Here is a 21,943-nt window from a genome sequence, read left to right as displayed (position 1 = left end):
CGAAGGTAAAACAACCTGAACTATGCGACATCAGGAGCCCACCCCAGTTGCATCTGCCTACAGCGTGCAGCTCAGAATCGGGAGCCCACCCCGATCGTGCTAAAGACGCTCTACACCAGGAAGAGGCACTAAGAGCCCACGTCAGCAGCCTCCAGTTACTGCAATCCGTGGCAGCAGCTCATGGCAGGAGGTAAGAGGAGGCTTGACTGTCCACAGCCCCCTGGACAAACATTCTGCAAGTCTTGCAGTAAATCCCACAAAACTATAGCTTTCCCCGTCAGCCATCTTGGAGTCTGGCAGCTCAACCTATGAACTGCAAGAACCAGAGCGTGGCCATTTTAAGGTTAAGCGCTCATACAAAACCCACAGAAGGAACACTGAAGGGACATACAAATGCCATACAAAGCCCACAGAAAGATACTGTATGGACATACGAAAATGCCCAGTCTCTGGCATTTGCAAGACTAGCACCACTGGAGCTGGTTACACTTCTAGGTTTCAGGCCCACCCTGACGCTGCCAGTGTGGCACTGCGAACATCGCGCAGGCCACAGTTCGTGACCTGCACGTGCAACCTCCTGCATGACATACCTCGCTCCTTAACAGGCTGACACGACCACTGATGAGCACACCATGTCCACGTAACCAGACTCCATGTGACGCATCGGCCACAACACGGATGATGGCACATCGGTGGCACCCAGCTCTCCACTTCATGCCATGCGCAAACCAGCCATACTGGGAGTTTTCTTTCTATGCCTGCCGGAACCACTCGCCCTCATATCTGCAGGGGGCATTGGTTTCCACTGGCAAGATTGGCTGGAAGAGTTCAAAGACTTCATGAAAGGGTCACAAGTCACTGACCCAGCGCAGCAGCTTATTGCTCTACGTACCCTCTTTGGAAAAGTGGTTGGGCAGATCATCAAGGAACTGCCGATAGACACTGCGTCATCTTATCAAGGGGTTAGCAAGGCACCTAACAGGAAATTTCACAAAAGTAACATTGACTATGAACGTTACAGCTCAACCTAGCATCCCAGGAGAGGAATGCATCAATGGGGGGGTTGGGGGTTCATCTTTGGACTAAAACGCCTATCCCGATACTGCACGTTTGACACATTCACAACTGAAGATACTCTCCACCTGCGGATCATTGAGGGATGCCAATATGAGTCCCTGTGCAGACGCCTCTTAAAAAAACTCCGAAATTACGAGAGTCAACAATCAAAGAGAGGAACATGCAAAGAAAATGTAAGCAGGAAAGCTATAAAAACGGAAACAGGCATTTAGGCTTCAAACCTGTCAGATGGAACAGCAGTCACCGAAACGCCGGAGGACTCAGAAATCCACAAACTATCCCAGAACAAACAGGGTGTCGTCACAGCCCCAACAAACAGGGCCAAAGGAGGGAGTCCCAGCTGAAATGCTATCACTGCGGCCAAGACTTCCTGCACACTGATCCAAGCCCAGTATTTGGTCAGCACTGTTACCGCTGCGGAAAGTAAAACCACTTCCAAAAGGTGTGCCTGGCCTCACAGAAGGGTATACAGTCGAAATGCCGGTAGCCCAGGTCGCGTCATCATGCGAAGGCTGTGCGTGACCGACGGGACTGCTCCACCAGTTCATCCAGATCAAGTCTCTACTCGTATGGCACATACAAAGAGTCCTGTGAATCCCGATCTCTCACACCAATCTCACAAGACAGTGAGGAGTACATTTGCATGGTCTCCGACCACAACAGACTAAAGTAATACCCAAGGCTGCATCTCCGAATGGGAATACACTCTATCCCATTTGTGCTAGACAGTGGTGCATCCCTCAACTATATCAGTGTCACAGAATACAACAGGATGTACCCAAGCCCAAATTACACAAAGTGGCAGTGACAGTCTACACGTGGATGTTGAAGACCCTCTGCCATGTCTAGGGTAATTTCCAACACCTCTCACTTACAAAGACAGGACCATACAAGCACAGATTCACGTGATTGAAAGGCACGAAGCAGACTGCCTCTTCAGTTTGCCCACTGCCAAACAACTGAGGCTGGTGGAGATACTATAACGAGTGGAGGATGAATCAGACATTGTATGCAGGTTTCCAAAGCTATTCACTGGACTAGGAAAGCTAGCTCATTTTCAAGTCCATCTGCGCATAAATGAACAGATAACTCCAGTGGTCCAGCATCACAGGAAGATACCCTTTCACCAACAACAAGTGGTCGAGGACGAACTAAGATACCTCCTCAGGACTGACATCATAGAGAGAACCAAGTGACCCACCCCGTGGGTGCCCCCAGTGGTGGTCGTGCCTAAACAAGGACCCGGCTGCACTATGTGTGGACATGAGAGCTCCAAACACTGCCACTGAACGGGAAAGACATCCGGGACCCCACATCAGTGACATGATCACACTACTCAATGGGGTGAAAGTATTCTCCAAGCTAGATCTAAACAAGGCTACCACCAGCTCGAACTCTGTGAAAGTTCACGATATATCACTACACTTTCAACGCATCAAGAGCTATTTCTATACAAACAGCTCAGCTTAGGCATCCCACCAGAAGCTGAGGTATTTCAAGAAGTGATCAGGGGCGTAAGCGGACACATTCCCAACCCCCATAACTATAGCAACGACATCTTTATATCTGGAACCACGGTCAAAGAACATGACAAAGCCTTGGATCAGGCATGTCAGGCTCTTCTGGAAACCAACCTGACCCTTAACAAGGACAAGTGTGAATTTCACAGGTCTACTCTGAACGTCTATGGACATATCTTCTCAGGTGACGAGATGAGGCCAGACCCCAAGAATGTCACGTCCTCACCAACAGCCCTCATCCCCAAGACGTGGGAGATACTTGGTTGTTTCTGGGAATGGCCAGTAACTGTGCCCGGTGCATCAAGGACTACGCTGCCATCAGCTACCCCCTTAGCGAGCTGACCAAAAAAGGTCAATCATTCTGATGGTCGGCGAGATGTGATCAAGCGTTCATTACAATCAAGGACACAGTTGAGTCAGGCAGCAATCTGCCATACTTCAATCTGCTTAAGAAGACTGAAATCACTGTGGATGCCAGCACGGTGGGACTCAGAGCCATCCTGTCACTATGACAAAGAAGGCGATCAAAGGCACATTGTAGCATATGCCAGCCACAGCCTGACTGACACTGAGAGAAAATACTTGCAGCCGGAAAAGGTAAGTCTGGCTGTTGTCTGGGCCTGTGAGAACTTCCACATCTTCATATAGGGGAACTCTTCACACTCATCACGGACTATCAGGTGTTAATAACTATATTCGGAAATCCCCGAGCCAAGGTGCATCCCAGGATCGAGTGATGGGAAATTCGACTGCATGACTACACATACACCAATATACATAAACCCAGAAAAGCAGCAAACCAAGCAGACTTCATGTCACAGCACCCCAGAACATCCTCTACAACGAGACCATTACTAGCAGAGAACATTCACTTTGTCATTGCTCAAGCAAGACCACCAGTGGTCCCTCTTGAAGCCATCATTGAAGCCACTGCAGTAGACGCCACTCTACAAGATGCGACGCATCAGAACGAATTGGTGGGGCCACACAGAAGAATCCAAAAGCAACCAACTCATGGACCTCAAAGAACTAACCTTCTTTAGACATGTAAAGAATGAACTGTCCATTGCAAAAGATGGTCGGAATTGTCATTCTGAAAAATCTACATTGTGTGGTCAACCTAGCCAATGAGGGACATTGGGGCATAGTAGCCATTAAAAGAGCCCTTTGGGAGCGTGTCTGGTTTCCCTGCCTGGAAGTGATGGTTGAAGCTACACTAAAAGACTGTCCACAATGCCAACTGGTCAGCCGAGAAGAACCTCCCTCGCTGTTGCAAATGTCCAAACTACTGGACAGAGTCTGACAACAAGTGTCAGCAGACTTCCTTGGCCCCCTACAGTCCGGCAAATATATCCTCATCATAATGGACGAATATCCCTGATTCCCGATTGCACAACAAGTATCATCCACCAGGGCAGCCACCACCATCCCGGTGCCAGACGAAGTCTTTGCAGCCTGGGGAATCCCACAAGTAGTCAAAGCAGACAATGGCCTTCCATTCAACAGTCAAGAATTTCTTGAATTTGCCAGACACCTCAACTCAGACATCAAAAGAGACATCAAAAGAGCACTTCCCAGTAGCCCAGGCCAATGGGTTGGTGGAGAGGTTCAAGGCCACTCTGAAGAAAATCATACAACAAACTGAACTGGCTAGAAGGGATGTCCAGGCAGCACTGGACGAAGTGCTGAGGGCATACCGAACTACGCCCCATAGCACCACAAACAAATGCCTGGCCACCCTGATGCTAGGCTGTACTGTGGGCACAAGAATACCCATCTGGGAGAATTCAGCTTGCCATGTCCAGCAAGCCATTGATCAGGACGAGATACCAGAGATGGACAGAACCAAGAAAGCTAAAATGAAGGAATATGCTGACAGGCGTTGGAGGGTCCAGCCGTTGACAGTCCAAGGAGGAGACTGGGTACTCGTCAGGCAAGAGAACAAAAGAGAAAATCGGACAGTAGGTACAATGTGCACCCACTGGAAGTAACAAACCCAAAAGGCACAATGGTCATGGCTGTTTCAGATAATAAGAGGGTAACTTGGAACATCACCCTCTTCAGGAAATGCAACCCATCGCCCAAAGAGGCAAAGTCAGGAGTGGACAGCGATGTCTCTGAGGATGCTCCCACTACAGTCACGAGATTGAGTCCACCCCTCTCCTCGGATGTGGGGGAACCTATACCGCCCACCTCAGTAATTGGCCACAGCAGGCCCGTCGCAGGCCTGCACAACTCATAGAAGAAATATAATGAATGCCTTCCCGAAAAAAGCTCATCTGTGAAAGGTGGGGAGGGGTGTAATGTTGGGATGAGGGCTGCCACATGAGGGCACTAGGACCTCAGGGACTATGAGGTGTCGAGTGAGGGCCGGAGGCAGGAAGCAGAAAGAGAGGTACGGGAAGGGACAGTGACAAGATAACAAGGTCGGGGACAGACCCATGTGGGCGAGGTCCGCAATAAGAGAATACCAACTCCACTCCCATGTGTGACAACTTCTTGCCGATCCGACACCTATTACAACATACAGCCGTGGGTCAGCCCTATTCAGCCATTGGCTGAATTCCTGTGAGTGACAGCATTCTGTCCTTTCACAAGGGGCATATCACAAACAAAGTAGATTTTCAGTACCAGGTGCTGCATTGGCAATGTGTGCTTTTTGAGACAAAAAAATATTTTTGTTTTTAGTTAATGTATTTTTTAATTGATGAGAGAGAGCCCAGTAGTTTCTCTGACATTTTTTGCAGAAACCATGACAAATCTAGCACAGATAAAGCTAAAAGTTTGGTAGTCTAAAGTAGTGGGGTGTCTATAGCTATGATGCGTAAGTGTCAGCCTTCACACACCTGCCATTCCTACAGGCAGACTCATTCCAGGGTGTTACAGCAAAACGTCACATGATTAAGAGATAACGTTTCCACTTCATTTCATTAAAAACCACTCTTAAATGAGGGCTTGCGAGTCTTAACTCCGAATAGACAGGGTACTGGGAGCACAACCCACCAGAGAGGCGTTGCAAGTGAATACTACATAGAGTGCTACTGCTACCAGTGTTTATAGTCCTAACAGAAGCTCGCGCTCAGAAGGTGCTGTTTTTCTCTTGTCCTGCCTAATTCCCCTTCTTCCACCCCCTACTTCATAATTATATTCCCCAGTTCTCGCTCCCTGCTCCCTCCCCTCACTCCCATTTTGACCTCCTCTCTATTTCCTTCTCCCTTGAACCCTCTCGTCTTTCCTCCGATCACCCTCCCCCCTCTCTCTACTTCCCTTCTCCTCCTCCTTATTTGATACCCCATCCCTCCTCTCTGCTCCCTCAACCGAACCCCGCCCTTCTCACGGAGTGCCAATAGAATCAGCTGTTACTAGCGGTGGGCGGGTCCTGCATTGTCCGCGACCGAGGATTAGGGATCAAGTGTCGGGCCCGGAACGGGTGAGTCTGGGGGACCCAAAGGGGGGCGGGGTGGTGGAGATGGGGTGTAAATTGCATGCATGCCACAATTTTAGAAGAGGAAAGTGGCAGGTTTAAAAAATAATAATAATCGGGAGAATGTATGCCCCCCATTGACTTATATTGAAGGAAAGGCAATTTCAGGCGAGAGACAGACACAATAAAGTCATTTTTGCTTCCAAAATTGTAAGTCTCGCGCCTGAGTTGGTCTATTGGTATGTATGGAATAAAAAGCACCGGTGTAAAGGAGCTAACGTAAGCAGGACAGTAGTGTAAATACATCTTATGCCTGGGAGGGCAGAATGGGGACAGGGCATAATGGAAGTGGGGCAGAATTGTACCGTAATGTCAGAGTGTAGTGTGAGGTAGGATGTTGGCAGGAGACACAATGCTACAGGGGAAGGAAGACATTGGCAAAGCAAGGTGTATGGAGACAGGTTGGTGTTATTGGGACTGAGATCCTGCTGGGGGCGTGATGGTTCGGTTGAGGGAAGGTGAATGATGGACAGCAGAGTCGACACTGGAGCAGGCTTGCACCGGTTTCGGGGGCAGGGTGTTAATGGTGATGGTAGGATAGTACTGGAAGGCGCAGATGATCCTGGGGCGAGGCCGATACTGTCCAAGTCTGTAAGGTACTGGAGGGAGGACGGTACTGGTGACATGGTGATTTTTGGTAGGTTGGTGGTGGTAGGCCAGCACAGGAGGTAGGACGGCACTAAGGCACTATTGTACTGAGGTAGGATTTTGCTAGGGGGCGCACGGTGCCTGGAGTACTTCCCGGGGTAGGCTAGTACTGAGGACTGGATGGTACTTTGATTACTTTATAGTACTGCGAGACAGGTGGACTCTGGTGGTAGCGTGGCGCTGGGAGATAGCACTATGGGGGAAACAAGTCTGGATTGGGCCAACATTTTAATAGGGCGCGTGGAAATGAAGATGGCACTGAGGCAGGATGGTAGTGGCCGGACATGATGGTACTGAAAGGGCAGTATGGCATTGGATGCAGGCTTCATGTTATGAAGGAAAGATTGGTAGTGGTGTACGTCACAAGCCTGTCCATGTAAACCGCCGTTAGTGAGCGTGTTATTTTCTGCGCTATGTGCACATCTGTATATCTAAGCAGAAAACATATAAATGCTAAATGTTCAGCACAGTGGCTAGAGAGTGTTTACGAGCCCGCATATCCAAGCTGGTAGCGTTGCGCGTGTGTGCGGCAGCGCTCGGGTTCAGGTATACTCAAGGAACTAGTCATGTGTATGTGCGCGCAAGATTCACTCCAGCAGGTCACAGGTGTGCATATCCAATCTCTGAGTGTGCAACTCTCAGGACCAGTGCAACAAGCACGTGCACACGAGTCGGTATATCCGAGCAGCTGTCTGACGTGTGCCGCTTTCAGCACCATAGACAAGGCCAATCCTGGTATGTCAACATAGGCTGCCAGGTGCACGCGAGGTCCGGGGCTTCCCCGTCATGGGCTGCATGGGCAGGGCGCATACTTCCACGGGGCAGTACCTACGCTGGTGAGGGTTTGTGCACGCGCGAGCCTCCATTCTCTCTTGAAGCCGCAGCCTGGGTGTATAGATGTTTGCAGGAGAAGAATAGGAGAGGAGGGAAGGTGATAGCGATTATGGCAATTCAGGGTCACGAGTGTCTTGAGTGCATCGAAGAGAGTCAGTTTGTTGACTCCGAATGGGACAGTTTAGAGTAGAACTCGTCGTCATTTGAACTCCCAAATACTACTCTTCTTGACACAGGATAGTAGGGTGGAAGCCATCGTTCCTGCTATTCTCCTCGAAGCTGCTCTGCTCTCCACACCTTGGAGCGGGAGTTGGAAGCCATCTTACTCTCCATTACCCGGGAGAGAGTGGTGGAAACCGGCCCACTCTCCTGTTGGAAACCGTTTGACTTTCTCCGTCCAGGAAAGAGAGGAGAACGCCTTCCTTTTCTGCCCACATAGAAGAGGGAGATGGAAGTGACCCTTCTCTCATCCACCACATACTACTTCCCCCCCCCCCCACATGAAAGAAAGGTAGAAGCAATCCTACTTGAGATATATAGAAGCAATAGTACTCTCCCACTGGAAGCAGAGCTCTTGCTTCTGGTGGTGGTGTCCACTGGGAGCACAGTTCTTGTTTTTCGCTGGTCACACCACAACAGATCTAAGGGCTTCAGTGGTGATACCCACCATGGGTATAACTAGTGATTTACCAGCGTGATCAGCCGCGATCAGTCATCTTACCTGGCTGCAAAATCCATCGCCTATCCACGATTCCCGTTTGGAACTGTACTCCTGGAGAGGCTGAACCCACACTCCCAGGGCCTGAAGATTGCTCTCTGTGGTCCTCCTTGGCCTGGTATACCAGAGCAATGGGGCCTGGCTGCTTCTGGCACTCCCTCACCAATCACATTTCCTGCAGGGTTGTCAAGCTAATTTTTTCGCTCTCGGGAGGCAGGTTGGCTTCCAGGTGTTACTGGTCCGGGATACAACTCCCACTTTTATGCAATCAAAGAAGATGCAGTGTTGATTGTCTGAACTTTTTTTATAACTGGTTTGTGGTTATTCTTCTTTCAAGTGTCTTTTTCAGGCTGCTTTCCAGACACAGCCTTTGAGTGTTGCTCCTCCCAACTGGGTAGCTCTAGACTTTAGTATACACAGCAGAGGCACACAGGTGTGATTTTTCTGCACCTAGCTTATCAGCAGCCCCACTGAACATTGGTCAGGAAGAGACAAAAGGTAAGCTTCTTCTAGAGGATCCCTTTACTTTGAACAACATAGACTGGATTTTCACCCTGGACCCCCAGCGTGTTATGTTGATTTGTACAGTGCACTAATCACCGAGAGGGTATCCAGGTACTTGGGCAGATGTGTAAATGTGTGTCCCCATGGTTCTTCTACAAAGAGCCAGGTCTTCAGCTTCTTGTGGAACTCAAGAAGTGAGGAGGAGGCTCTAATGTGTTGAGGGAGGTCGTTCCATGTCTTGGGTGCAATGTGGGAGAACGAGCGACCTCCTGTTTTGCTTTTGTGGGTGTGGGGAGTGTATAAGAGCAAGAGTGAGGCAGAGTGTAGGTGTGTGGTGGGTTGGTGAAAGTATATGCAATTGTTCAGGTATTCTGGTGCTGTGTTGTGTAAGGCTTTGTATTTGTGCAAAGAAGATTGAATTGGCTGTGCTTGTGCATGGGGAGCCAGAGAAGCTTCCTGAGGTGTGGTGTGGGTGCAGGGTGGGAGGTCAAGTATGAGTCTTCCAGAGGTGTTCTGGATGGTCTGGAGTCTGTATAGGAGTTGTTTGGAGATTCCAGCATAGAGAGTGTTGCTGTAGTCCAGCCTGGTGGTGATGAGTGCTTGCGTGACGGCCCATCTGATGTTTTGATGCAACCATTTGAAGATCTTTTGCAGCATCCATAGGATGTGGAAGCAGGAAGTGTACACTATGTTGACATGAGCCGTCATGTGGAGCTTCTCTTCTAGGATAATCCCTAGATTTCATGCATGGAATGTCGGTGTGGGTGTTAGTCCTAGCTCCAACAGCCACCAGGTGGAGTTTCATGGGGGAGGTCTTGTTGCCGAAGAACAGTACTTCCATCTCGTCAGAGTTGAGCTTCAGGTAGTTTGTTTCTATCCAGACTGCTACCATGGTCTTGCAGGTGGTGAAGTTGGTTCTGGTGGTGGTTGTTTTGTCAGTCAGGGAGAAGATGAGTTGGGTGCTGCCTACCAAAAGGCAGTGCTACAGGTAGACCAATCAACAGCCCATCTCAGCTAAAGGACTGTATTGGATTTCTAAAGGAGACTTGTCTCCTCTGTCCTCACTTCAGTCTACTTCTCTCTCCAGCTTGAGGAGATGTCAGCAAGTCACTTCCACTGTCCCAGAAAACAACCTCACCTCTCTACCTTTTGTATAGGAACAGGGCAAGGGCTTTCAAAATTGAATCCAGAAGCCTCTATAACTTGATTCAAGTATACACACAATGCTTGTATCAAACAAGCCACATATAAAATGTGCACAGCATATACTTGGGAGATTGGCTCTAGCTACCTTGTCCAGTTGGATGCAATGCAGAGCTTTACTGCGGTGGTTGCCTTAAAGAATAAGTGCAGCCCATTTCTTCAAAGCATAGTTGGCAAAAAGCATCTACCTAGTACGAGAACAATCGTGACCAGTAATAGCAACCCTCCTCTTCACTTGCCATACCCATGAATGCATTTTCATCCTAAAAGCTTCCCCTCACAGTGTGATTACGCCTTGGTATCAAGGTTGCTTCATTGAAGCCTGTCCCCATCTATAATTCCCTCTTCGATCTGTGACAATCTTTGTAACTCTTTCTTCTGCCTTCTTTGCCAGGTTGAAGACATAGCTTCAGATCCCCTCTGCGCCCCGCGAGTCTCTGCAGCCTGCCACTCATGATGCCGCCTCCGTTTGTGAGTATTTACATATTTATATTTTGTTGACTGTACATCCAGTTAATCGAGTCACTGTTTTGCCATTGAGCAGCTTGGGCTAGAATAGTGAATGTATAAGAGGCACCAAGGCCTACATGTGCATGCAGGCAGTGCAGGTAACATTATTGGAGTCAGTCACATACAGGCGGTGAAATCACACTGAGGTAGGTCGCATTCAAAGTCCATAAAACTGATCCAGACGTCACAGTGGTTGAATGACACTGTATCATAACCAATAATATCCACCTACAACTATACTGCACCTTGTACATCACTTACGAGTACATTGACAAGGTAACTATATCCTTATTATTTAGATTTCTATGCTGTCTACCTAATCCTAGTAACATTTGTGTTCACATACTATACTTATACTTACCTGTACTTAACTGAGCCGTGTTGTGAGCATGATTGTGTAGTATTTAATGTGTAGTGTGAAGTACAAATGTAACTTGATACAGTGTGGCTAACACCCAGCTACCAATTTGTCTTGGAGTTGTGTTGTGAACTTGTGAGGCCTTGCAATGCCGTGGGCTGTTTGGACTGTTTGTTTCTTGCACATCAATGTCTAGGTCTGTATTGTATCTAAGTATAGGGCAATGGTTTTTAATCTTTGGTCCGAGGACCGCCGGGGGCCCTCGAGGTCTAGTCAGGGAATCCACAACTGTTTAACAAAATTAGATAATATTAAAATTATTCAATTAAAATTAATAATGAATATACAAATAAAGAAGCAACATTGAAGAATTGAAAAGTTTTCTCTGTTTGATTTTGAATTACATAATCTAGTTCAATAGCTGAATATTTATTTGATGTATACTTGTTTTTGCAGATTTGTGTATTGTTTTGCAGTCTAAATCATAAAAATTTCACGGGCTGGGAGACCTGGGATCCAAAACGGACTCAGTGCGGCTTCCAGTAATGATTCAGTGGGTGTCCACAGAAGTCAATAAGCTATGAACTGCTGGTATAGAGTACTGCATTGGGCATTTGTATAGCGATTTGCTGCCACAGGCTTTTATGCATTGTGCATAGGGGCTAAAGAGGTGCTCCAGTCTTATGGCTGCAGACCTGATATAATCCAGATGTGCTTCTTTCAATGAATAACGTCGCATTGATAAGTTTTACCTTGTTAATACGCACCTCTACTGTAATGTCCTTAGGGCTCGGGGATTTCTGGTACCTGCCTGTTTTGTGGTATTGAGGTGAGGTTCATACATCATGTGAGGGGAGCAGCCTTGTCTGAATTTCTAGATGAGTTTAGAGCTTTCCTTTTCAGGCTGCCATTGTTTGTCAACCTGTTTTAAAAATATCTCATACCACATGCAGGATTTTTGGTAACTTGGAATAATCAAGAGAAGTGTGGCAGTTGTTGTTCTGAACCTACTGAAATCTGCGTAGGACAAGGGCTGGGATCACCAGTTACATTTCTGTGGCATAGTCTAGACTGGAATGTACATATGCGCTTGTAGCCTGTATATGCTAATGAAATCCCAGAAAAGGGAGATGCTCTGTAAAAGCAGGGATGTTTGAACGACGCTTTAGTTACCTGATATGGTGTAACAGAGGTACTAGTGAGACCACGAGTCTGTTATAAATGTGAGGTTCCTAATTTTGTTGTGGCATTCAGGTGTGATCTAAGTATTTTAGGCTACTGAGCACATTGCAGTATGGTAGACCATTTTTCATGTGCAAGAATATGTATGTTTGAAGGCAATATCAGCCCCCCGCAATTGAAAAATTGCTGGCAAGCAAAGACCGAGTGTGCAGTTGTCCAAGGACTTCATTTAGCTTTTTGTGCCTGGCAGCCCACCAGGTCAGAAGGGACCCTGACCTCCACTTCCCTGGCATGGGAACTCCCCACCATATCTAGAGATCCCCGTCTGCTGTTTTTTTTAGGTTGACAATCCTGAGGTCCTTGGTGAACCAAGCCATTGGGAAGTAAACATTATTGAATTAACAGGTATAAGGACATTTAGTTCTGATGTCAGCCATTTGTCATGTAAGTTGACTTATGGTAGCAGGATCTGTGGGTATGCGTCCAGTGAGGACGGGGCCTAGAACTTTAAGGCACTGTTTCTTACTGTTTCTTACTGTTTCTTACGAACCTCACAATAGCTAGATATTATAGCTGGCTAGATAGGCCACCAAGTGATGGCCACTCTAGTTAATAATTACATTTCAGGTAATCACCCTCATCAAAGTGGAAATGGTGGTATCTGGGTTGTGTAGCCAAAAATGTATGGATGCAAATTCTTATCATTTAGGGAACATGTGTATGAGAATGAACGTTTGAAGGTGATTATAATTTAGTATATATTATACACGCCCTAAGAAAGTATGAGGTGGGGATCTGACCTATGGATTTTGGTTTATTTTGATACATTCTGTCAGTGTATGATTCTCTTCTTTGTGACATGATTGGCTAGTTCATGCTGAGTACCAGCCTATATACCTCTCTAGCTCAAAGCATAACAAAGTCACTAAATCTAGATCAGTGCCAGTCTATCCTTAACTTATCTGAGAATCAGTCCTGCAATGACAATTGTATAACATCCTGAAACGTCTTTACTTGCACGTTGTAGCACTTGATATTTCACTTGGTGCAGCTTACATGAAAGACATCCACACCCATTGAAATAGATCACATCTGCAAAATATATTCAGGTTTATTCCTCAGAGCAACAACAATATGTAGAACATGCTCTTAGGTCAACTCACTAAAGCCAACTAATAACAACTCATTGACCTGAAGTGAAACACATCATATTGCGCTATTTCGCTCCATGCCTCTAACCTAGAACATATTAATCACAATGGCATTTCGTTTTTCTCCCACTTTAGCCTGGGATTATTTGTACGTAAAAGATGCTATCAGGATTTTCTCTCTGTTCACCTACTCAGTCCAGCTCACCTAGGGGAGCCCAGGTGCCGAGGTCTGTGGAAAGGCCTAGGACATAACCTCTCTCTGTGGAACACAGGAACCAGCTCTTCTCTTGGTCTTCTATCTGGCCCTTTCTCCTGTCAGCCCACTGCCCCAATTCTCATTGCACTCCAACTGCTCTCTCACCCAGACTCCGACCTGGTTCAAGAATCAAGCTACACAATAGTTCTGCATTCATCTGAAAACTAACTTGCAGCATCGAGGAATGTCTGTCTGGCTGTTATCCTCCTGTGTCCTTCGTTTCCATGGAAGTGTGGGTAAGCACGTCTAAAAAAAACCTATGGTTGCTACTTCAAGGCCTGATACACACATGAAATTCAGAGCTCCCATGTACTGAAAATAATGTAATTTATTTAATTTTCGAATATAGTGAGGACTTCTGTCTTACAATTCTGCAGCTAGAAAGGAAATGTGCTCAGTTTCTCCTGAGTACCACATTATTATGTGAGCAATGTCTCACGAGCTTGACTACAGCGTCTGTGTATGAGCAGTTTCCACTATTTGTACAACATGGAACCTAGGGTGAGGTCTCTCCCCTCTCTGGTTCACTTTGTAATAACTAAGTGCATCCAAAAAGTGCACTTCAAGTAGTAATACAGTCACTGTAATGCACATTTGCATCTTTCTCTACAGTAAAACAAACTACATAACTTGGCTACAGTGCACGTTCCCTACATGAGCACACATTGCTTAATACATGTGTTTATATGAAAGCAATTGTAATTATAATTGTATTTACATAGCACTTACTACCCCTGACTAGGCGTCAAAGCACATTTCAGGGAATAGCACTCTACTCCAGAACCTAAGAACCTATAAGGGATAGTGGTGGATTAGGATAGGGGAATATGAGAATAATATTAGTATTAGTATAGGGAGGTATGATTTATTTGAGCAGAGGATGAGAGTCTGTTAGTTGGATTGAATAGAATAATGGAGGTATAGAAGAGGGAAAAATCCAGAAGTTTTAATTGGGAGATCATAGTAGCAAGAAGAGGTTTGGGAATGAGTGAAGGAGAGATGGAGGATGGCCCAATCTATTGAAAGGGATTGGGGAGATCATAGTAGTAAAATGGAGCTTGGGATGAGTTAAAGGAGAGATAAACGAGGGAGAATTTAGTAGGGCTGTTTGGAAGATCATAGTAGTAAACTGAGGTTTGGGGTGAGCCAGGAGGGGTAGAGGAGGGAAGAGTCTAGGACAGGTTATTTTTTAGATCATAGTAGTAGAATAGGTTTGGGATGAGTCAGATAGTGGAGATAGAGGATAGATTGATAGAGGTATAGGGTGATGGTGAGACAGTAAAGCTTTTGAGAGTGTACTTTTTTTTTCTTTTCCTCTTGAACAGCAGGACTAAAGTAATGAATATATAGATACATGACTACATAGTAAGGGAATATATGCGTTAGGAATATAATATATTGAAATTCAAGTTGTATCGTATAAACACAGGCTTTTAAGAGTTGCAGTATTTGAAGTTAATTTATTTGTGTACTTTTATAACATTATTTTATCGTTCCTCAATATTTCAATAGTGAGATGCTTGTAGATAAATATTTAAAGTAATATTTACCTATTGCGATAGACAAAATAAAAACAGAGACTCTTAAGCATCCAATAAAACAACATATATAGAAATTATGCAATGACTTATGAACATAAGAGTAGTATAATATACACATATACATACATACATAAACATATACAAAAATATAAATATTCTCGTACATATATCTACAAACACACATACATATATACATTTAACGTAAGTAAAATATACATTTGTTAAAACAGACATAAAGAGTATGTACATACTTTAAGATAAGATAGTTATTATACCTACTTGTACAAAGAAAACACATATCTAGATATATACATATAATGAAATTATAAATGTTTACATATACAGGTATATCTATGTATGTGATATTTCTGTAGCATGAACCTAGCCAAAAGTCAGCGGGAGTGCTGTACAGGGTGAAGGCATGCATAAAGACAACGCGTGATGACTGATCTGTGGAATGATAATGCATTATGATGTAGTGTACTTCGAAGAGGTGCGTCTTCAACTGTTTCCTAATTAACTCTTTCCTAATTTGGAGCAGCATTGAGATGGTCGTGATGGATATGAGGATTTTTTTCCAGTGCTTGGTTGGATACATTAAAAAAAGCCTGCCTTGTTTTTTCTTCTTTACACTTCATAGTCTGCAGTCTCATGGTGCCCTGGCTACTGGGATGCCAAGAACCACTAGAGATGGTGTGCTTGTCTGCAAGATAAGCAGTGGTGCTGGTTGTGATGACTTTATACATGATGCAGCTGGCTTTGAATATGGACCAGGCCAGCAACGGAAGACTATGAAACAGGGGTTACCACCACCCAGATACCAGAGTGCACAGCTTGGAACAGCAGTTCCAAAGTGGCTTTCTGGAAGACATGGTTTGTCTTTCTTTAGAAGAGAGCTGGTACAGGTCATCTTTATATTTTTGGAAATGTTACCTTTAGGGTGAGATTAGTGTCCTGGGTGAATCCAACTCACTTGGCATTCAGTGTAAGTTGGGGGTCCGAAGCCGTCATGGTTCATGCCATTGAGCAGTACATGCCTGTACTGTTTCTTGTTTGTCGGTCTTGGCTAATAACAAAAATTATTTCTTGGTTGGGCTGAGCTTCAAGTGTTCATTGACATCCAGGTCTAATTGATGAGCAGGCGATATTTTAGATATTGGATATCTGAAGCAGAGCAGACTTTCAAGTAGTTTTGAATCATCATCATATTGGTGAATCTTGATGCTGTTATCTGTGAGTAGAGCACCAGCTGGCTCCTTGTAGAGGTTGAAATGGTTTTTGAACTCATACAGGAAAAAAGAGGAAAACAGGTAATTCACATTTCCTCAATACCTCCACTGGTCACCTTCTAAACTACAAAGGTTAAAATATCACTTATTTTTACTTAACATTCGTCAACTGTCCTTTTACAATAGGAATCCCATATATTTATGCTGGGTGCATTTCATTCCATTGTATTTTGCGTGCCCTTGTCAATAAAATTGGAACAAACCATATGCAAATCAGTCCTGGTCCCACACTAAAAAGTACAGTTGAGCTTGACCATCAAGGGCATGTCTCCTTTGAACAGGAGCACAGCAACCACAGCCCTGTTTCAACCTTGTTGAGTTGTAAAAAGATCAAACACAACTGGACCCAAATCATCCAAGTCCCTCCAAATTGGACGAAAATGGTGTGTACCAAGAACTTCAGGGCACGAGAATCTGCCAGTCAAGCAGGACCTTCTACTGCATCAGCAGGCCGGGATTTTCCACCTGAACCTGTGCAATCTACGCCTTCGTGCATGGAGACTAAGCGGTGGTAGTTAGCTGTGTTTGATCTGTCACTCAAAGTGGTGGATGTCATTCTTTTTGCCTGGCTCCCTTCCACTAAGTCCGTATGTGTTGGGCAGTGGGACAAATTTGAGGCCTGCTGTGTAGCCTGCAAGATAAACCCTTACAAGCCAAAATGTTGGATATTCAATTGTTTGTTTTTTCTTTGTTCAAGCAAGGCTTTTGCAGTGGGCACCATAAAAGTTTATTTCCCTTTCAGCCTTTTTGTGTTTGCTGGACAAACCGTCCTTATTTAAGTCACCTTTTGTGCTGCGGTTCAAAGGTTTAACACACATGTTCCCTCCCAAACTGTTTGTGATGCCACTGTGGAACCTTAATTTGGTCTTGACATTTCTCATGTTTATAACATTTGAACTGATACACATCTTCTAGCTCCAAAGACTGTCTTCCTCATTGTGATCACTTCAGCTTGCTGCATGAGAGAATTGTAGGCACTGTCAGTACAACAGCCGTACACCAACCTTTTTTCAGATAAACTGGTGCTGAGGACTCGGATCTCCTTCTTGCCTAAAGTAAGCCTCCTCCACATTAGGCAATTCATCACCCTACCAGCTTTCTTCACCATTCTTCACCCTTCAAAAGAAGAGGAGAGGTTTCATCAGTTGGACCTCAGAGGTGCTTTAAGTTTTTTTGTGGATCGTACCAAGGACCACTGTTTGGAGGATCAGCTTTTTATGGGTTTTTCTGAGGCAAGGAAGGGGAAGGCTGTGCAGACAAGGACTCTTTTGAGATAGTCCCATGCATTAAGATCTGTGACTCACTGGTCAAGATGTAGCCAACGGAAGGTCTGAGAGCCCATTCCACCAGGCATAGGCAGCTACCACTGCATTGGCATGCAGAGTACCTTTCCTTGACATTTGCCAGCCTGCAATGTGGGAATATGTTCACAAAACACTACTGCCTTGACAGACAGGTCTTAAGTGAAGGACGTTGTAAATTGCTGCTCTGGTATCTAATGTGAGGAATCTGCAGTTAGAAGTATCCACCAAAACAAGGTACTTACCTCTGGTAATGCTCTTTCTGGTGAATACTCTATCAAGCTGCTGATTCCTTACTGCCTTCCCACCTCCCCTTTCTGTGGAGTAGATCTTTTTAACATCTAAAAAGATTGGAAGTTAGAAATCTGCACACTGGTGCTATCAATTGTTTATACTCTGCGTGGAAAGAGACAAGCAAGAAACTGAGGTCAGCGTGCAGACGTGGTGCAAATATGTAGCTCTCCTCTGCTCCACCACTTCCAGGGCAGTATGGGCTCATTGCAGATCTGCACAGTGGCACCTGGTGGTGTGTGGAAGCATTGCTGGTAAAGCTCTCCAGATCCAGTCTGGCACTTGTGGTGTATTCTTAGGTGAGGATCTGCACTTAGATAGAGAAGTCACCAGAAAGAGCATTACCAAAAGTAAGTGACTTGTTCAATGGTTCGGTTGTTACAAAAGGTATTGTTTTTGGACAATTAGGTTAAGAGTGAACCTGGGCCATGCTCACACTGTAAGCAACTCCATTTGGGTAAACTCTGCAACCACAGCTCTCCCGCACCTCCATCAGTGACTGTGCCGGCTACCTCCAGGTCCCGCTAAAGGGTGCAATGCGCAGACTTAGTAAAGTACTTTCAAGCTGATGCAGAGGGCCTTTCACCACTGTTTTAAAAGTACCTTGTTTTGATGCTCTTGCTACTTGTTTGGTGGACTATGACAACTCCTCCCTTATGCAGTCTGTTAACAGGCGGGATATAGCAGTTTGTGAGTGCTTACTGCTGCTGTCATGGGTAGTGGACTGTGGAGTAAGCAGGTTTACTCTGTGACTGGCGGATGCAAGCCCAGTATTACCATTCTATGAGGTAGAGACCACAGCTTTCATCACCCCCAGCCTGCTGCGCCAAGTCAAGTTGTCACACCTCAGCCTGATGTCCCTCTACATTGCGGTGCCAGCCTGAATATCTGATACTCTAAGGAATTGAAGGATAGCACTGATATGGAATGCAGTCGGCCTGCAATACACTGTAACTTTGACCAATACCTATGCACGGTGCTTGCTATAAGTCATATTAAGTTGGTATTGGAATGTGCGGTTATTCCACTACCTGGTATTGAAAGGGTACTTTTTATTCAGGGCCGTTTTTCTATGGTAGTTGCCCTCAACTTGTGTTTGGCAGCATCTGCCTATTCTGTTGTTTTCCATTAGCCCATTGGTCAGGTCCATGCTTCACAAACAATTTTATAAATAAAATGAAATAACTATTGTGGAAATAGCACTGGATATTTTCAAGTTAATTTCTACATTTGCAGAGCATAAAAGTAGCGACAATGGCACTTTACATCCTGGGTAATTTATGAATGGCTGTGAACTTCCCTTGAAAATGTATTACTTTGTATATTGCGAAATGTGTTGTAAATGGTCACATTTGGTGCCATTTTTAAACATTAATTGAGGAAGCAGGTTTGCCCGGCTCACTCGTTTGCCACAATGTACTTGGGATCAGGCCAAGTACCACAGAATTCGCCAGGACTGGTTTTGGTTCCTCACTCTTGAGATATTTCTTAAACGGGATCTCCGTCTCGAAGTTTGTATAATATGAGACTGGCACCAAAGTTGCTAGGAGTAAGTTCCAGGTTTGCAAAGGGTTATTTCAAAATCTGATGCCTGCTCTACCATAGAGTAATACCTCACACTGCCCTTTTCTTCCCAAGACCACCATACAGATTTACTAAATATTTGCATCTACTGTTCGTGTGATGCAAGACAGTCCAAACGGAAATGATTTCAGCTCCAAAGACTATTTTGCATGAAAAGTTTACCCTTGCGCAGCATTAAAACCACTTTATGCCAACCCTCTTTTAAGTTATGCAAAGGGATTTTCTCTAGGGTGGGACAGTGATCTAAAGTAGTGTGATCTGGTTGTGAACCAAATTCTAACGCTAGCCTTTGCACCATAACGTTATGGTTAGCATTATGCAGAACAACCATTTTTGTGGAAACGCCACCGCTAATGTCATTGGAGGGCGACTGTTGCTATATCTGCACTATATTTGCCATTCACTTAATGCAGAGCTGGATTTTTTCCTGCAGTGCTATGTGACAACAAAGGCAGTAAATCTAGGCCTACATCTCAGTTCTGTTGTCCTTGTGACCTTGAAAAACCTACTGATTTATTCAATAGCTTTCTGAGCACTGCCTTTAGTCAAATGTCACAAAACTGAATTCTGTTCTTAAACAAATCATCAACCCCAGAGAAAAGTGAAGTAGCTTACTTTTTCTGTGAGAAATACCTCAATTCTTGACATTTTATACAGAATACATTTATAGGTGTAATGAGAACAACCACTTTGCAAGCACACACACAAATACACAGGAAACAGTGTCATCACAGACACTCAAAGAGCATATTTACCTTCCAAACTTACATAACTGGCACAGCATAAGCCACCTGCTTGATATGCAGAGATAACAGGTACAGCATAGCCAGGAATGCAAGATTCCAGCATACAGAAAAAAACAAGTGCTGCAGATACACACAACACCAGCAGACCATAACCAAGGGCACACACAACCACTCCTAGGTACACCAACAAGTAGGCACATATACAAATGCTGGTAACACAGGCATGCCAATACATTCACCACTCTATGTGTAACTGCATGTCATGATTTTTAAGTCTCATTATCTCTTCTCTCATCTGTGTGTCTCCTGGTTCTGTTGCAGATCCCTCCTCCAGGAATGCCTCCTCACTTTCCACCAATTGGAATGCCACATTTAGGACAGAGGCCTCCAGTAATGCCGCCTGTGCCACCTGGCATGCTGCCTCCACTGATTCCACCCATGGCAGGACCACCTCCTTTAGGACAGGTAGAGTCAGGCACAGGTAATGTGTAAGTGGCAGAAAAAAGCAAAACGTATGGAGTGGCAGGTGGGAAATTGCATTCTAGGTGGCAGGATATCGAGATTTAAGTCCTCGGTTGTGAGAGGGGACAAATATGTTCTGTGTGGCACAAGAGGTACAATAAGATCTGAGTGTCAGGAGGTGGTCAGTACATCTTAGAATGCAGGAAGTGGAAAATACCTTGCTCTGAATCCTTGTTAAATCAAGAGTTCTTTTCTCAGTTGTAAAACTTTGATTGGCGTCTGAGAATTCGTAATTATTCGTCATGACACACATAAACAAAACATACCAATCTAAGAGCACTCTTTTGGGTTTTAACAGTCAATATAAGTGCTGCCTGGTCCTGGATTGTGAAGTGTGCTCCTGGGGCCTGGAGTGTATGTGCTGCAAATGACTGGATTATACAGATGTGCTGCTGGGACATAGATTATATAAATGTACTGCAGGGGTCTGGTTTATATAGCTGTGCTGTCAGGGCCTGAACTGTGCATAAGTGATCCTGGGACCTGGATTATATAGATGGGCTGCTGGTGTGTGGACTGCATGGATGTGTTGCTGAGCCTGGATAACATAAAAGTGCTGACGCAATTTTTATGACAAAGATGTGCAGCTGGTGCATGGATTTATATATATATATATATATATATATATATATATATATATATATATATATATATATATATATATATATATATATATATATATATATATATATATGAGATGGGGCCTGGATTATACTGCTGCTAGATACTGAAGTCTTGGGTTGTATTGATTTTAGCACACAGGTGAAATGAAATTAGTACTTTTCTTCGTTCTGTAGATGCCGAATATGGTGCCTCCACTCATGCCAGGGATGATGATGCCAAACCTGCCTTCAGCACCCGTTTCAGTGAGTATTTTACAGTTTGTGTCTTCCCAGTAGGTGACCCCGACGAGTTCTACCTCAGTTACCTTTATTCAGTGTTATACGTACGCCTGAGTGAGTGCAGCCTCTTGCAATGCTAGCCAGTCTGTACATACCGCACAGCAAGTCACCACTGATTCTGTCGGTGTATATTCAGCTTCTCGGAGTGCTGTCTTAAGGGAGGAGTGAGGCTCATTTGGAGTTTGGCAGGACAAGAACACCACCAAAATTGATAGTGTTTCTGCCCTGCCAAACTTGTGTTCTTCCGCCTATTTAGGAGTGAGAAAACTGTGGATACCAGTAACCTGGCCCTGTGGGTCTCCCACCAATATATTAATGGGTA

The 21,943-nt window shown here is 45.0% G+C and overlaps 1 protein-coding gene across 4 annotated transcripts in view; it reads left to right on the top strand.

Annotated features, from left to right (window-relative positions):
- The first annotated feature begins 5,943 nt into the window (after positions 1 to 5,943).
- The window catches only part of PRPF40B (pre-mRNA processing factor 40 homolog B), a 178,269-nt gene continuing 162,269 nt past the window's right edge, over positions 5,944 to 21,943 (top strand). For all 4 annotated transcript variants that reach the window (XM_069230521.1, XM_069230522.1, XM_069230520.1 and 1 more), the window contains exons 1-4: positions 5,944 to 6,027; positions 10,383 to 10,459; positions 20,519 to 20,662; positions 21,517 to 21,585. In XM_069230521.1, the coding sequence (XP_069086622.1) occupies positions 10,442 to 10,459; positions 20,519 to 20,662; positions 21,517 to 21,585 (231 nt within the window). In that variant the 5' untranslated portion in view covers positions 5,944 to 6,027; positions 10,383 to 10,441. The remainder of the gene's footprint in view (positions 6,028 to 10,382; positions 10,460 to 20,518; positions 20,663 to 21,516; positions 21,586 to 21,943) is intronic.

The sequence above is a fragment of the Pleurodeles waltl genome, chromosome 4_2 (genome assembly GCF_031143425.1).
Source record: "Pleurodeles waltl isolate 20211129_DDA chromosome 4_2, aPleWal1.hap1.20221129, whole genome shotgun sequence".
Classification (NCBI taxonomy): Eukaryota; Metazoa; Chordata; class Amphibia; order Caudata; family Salamandridae; genus Pleurodeles; species Pleurodeles waltl.
This window is presented reverse-complemented; position numbering and strand designations above follow the sequence as displayed.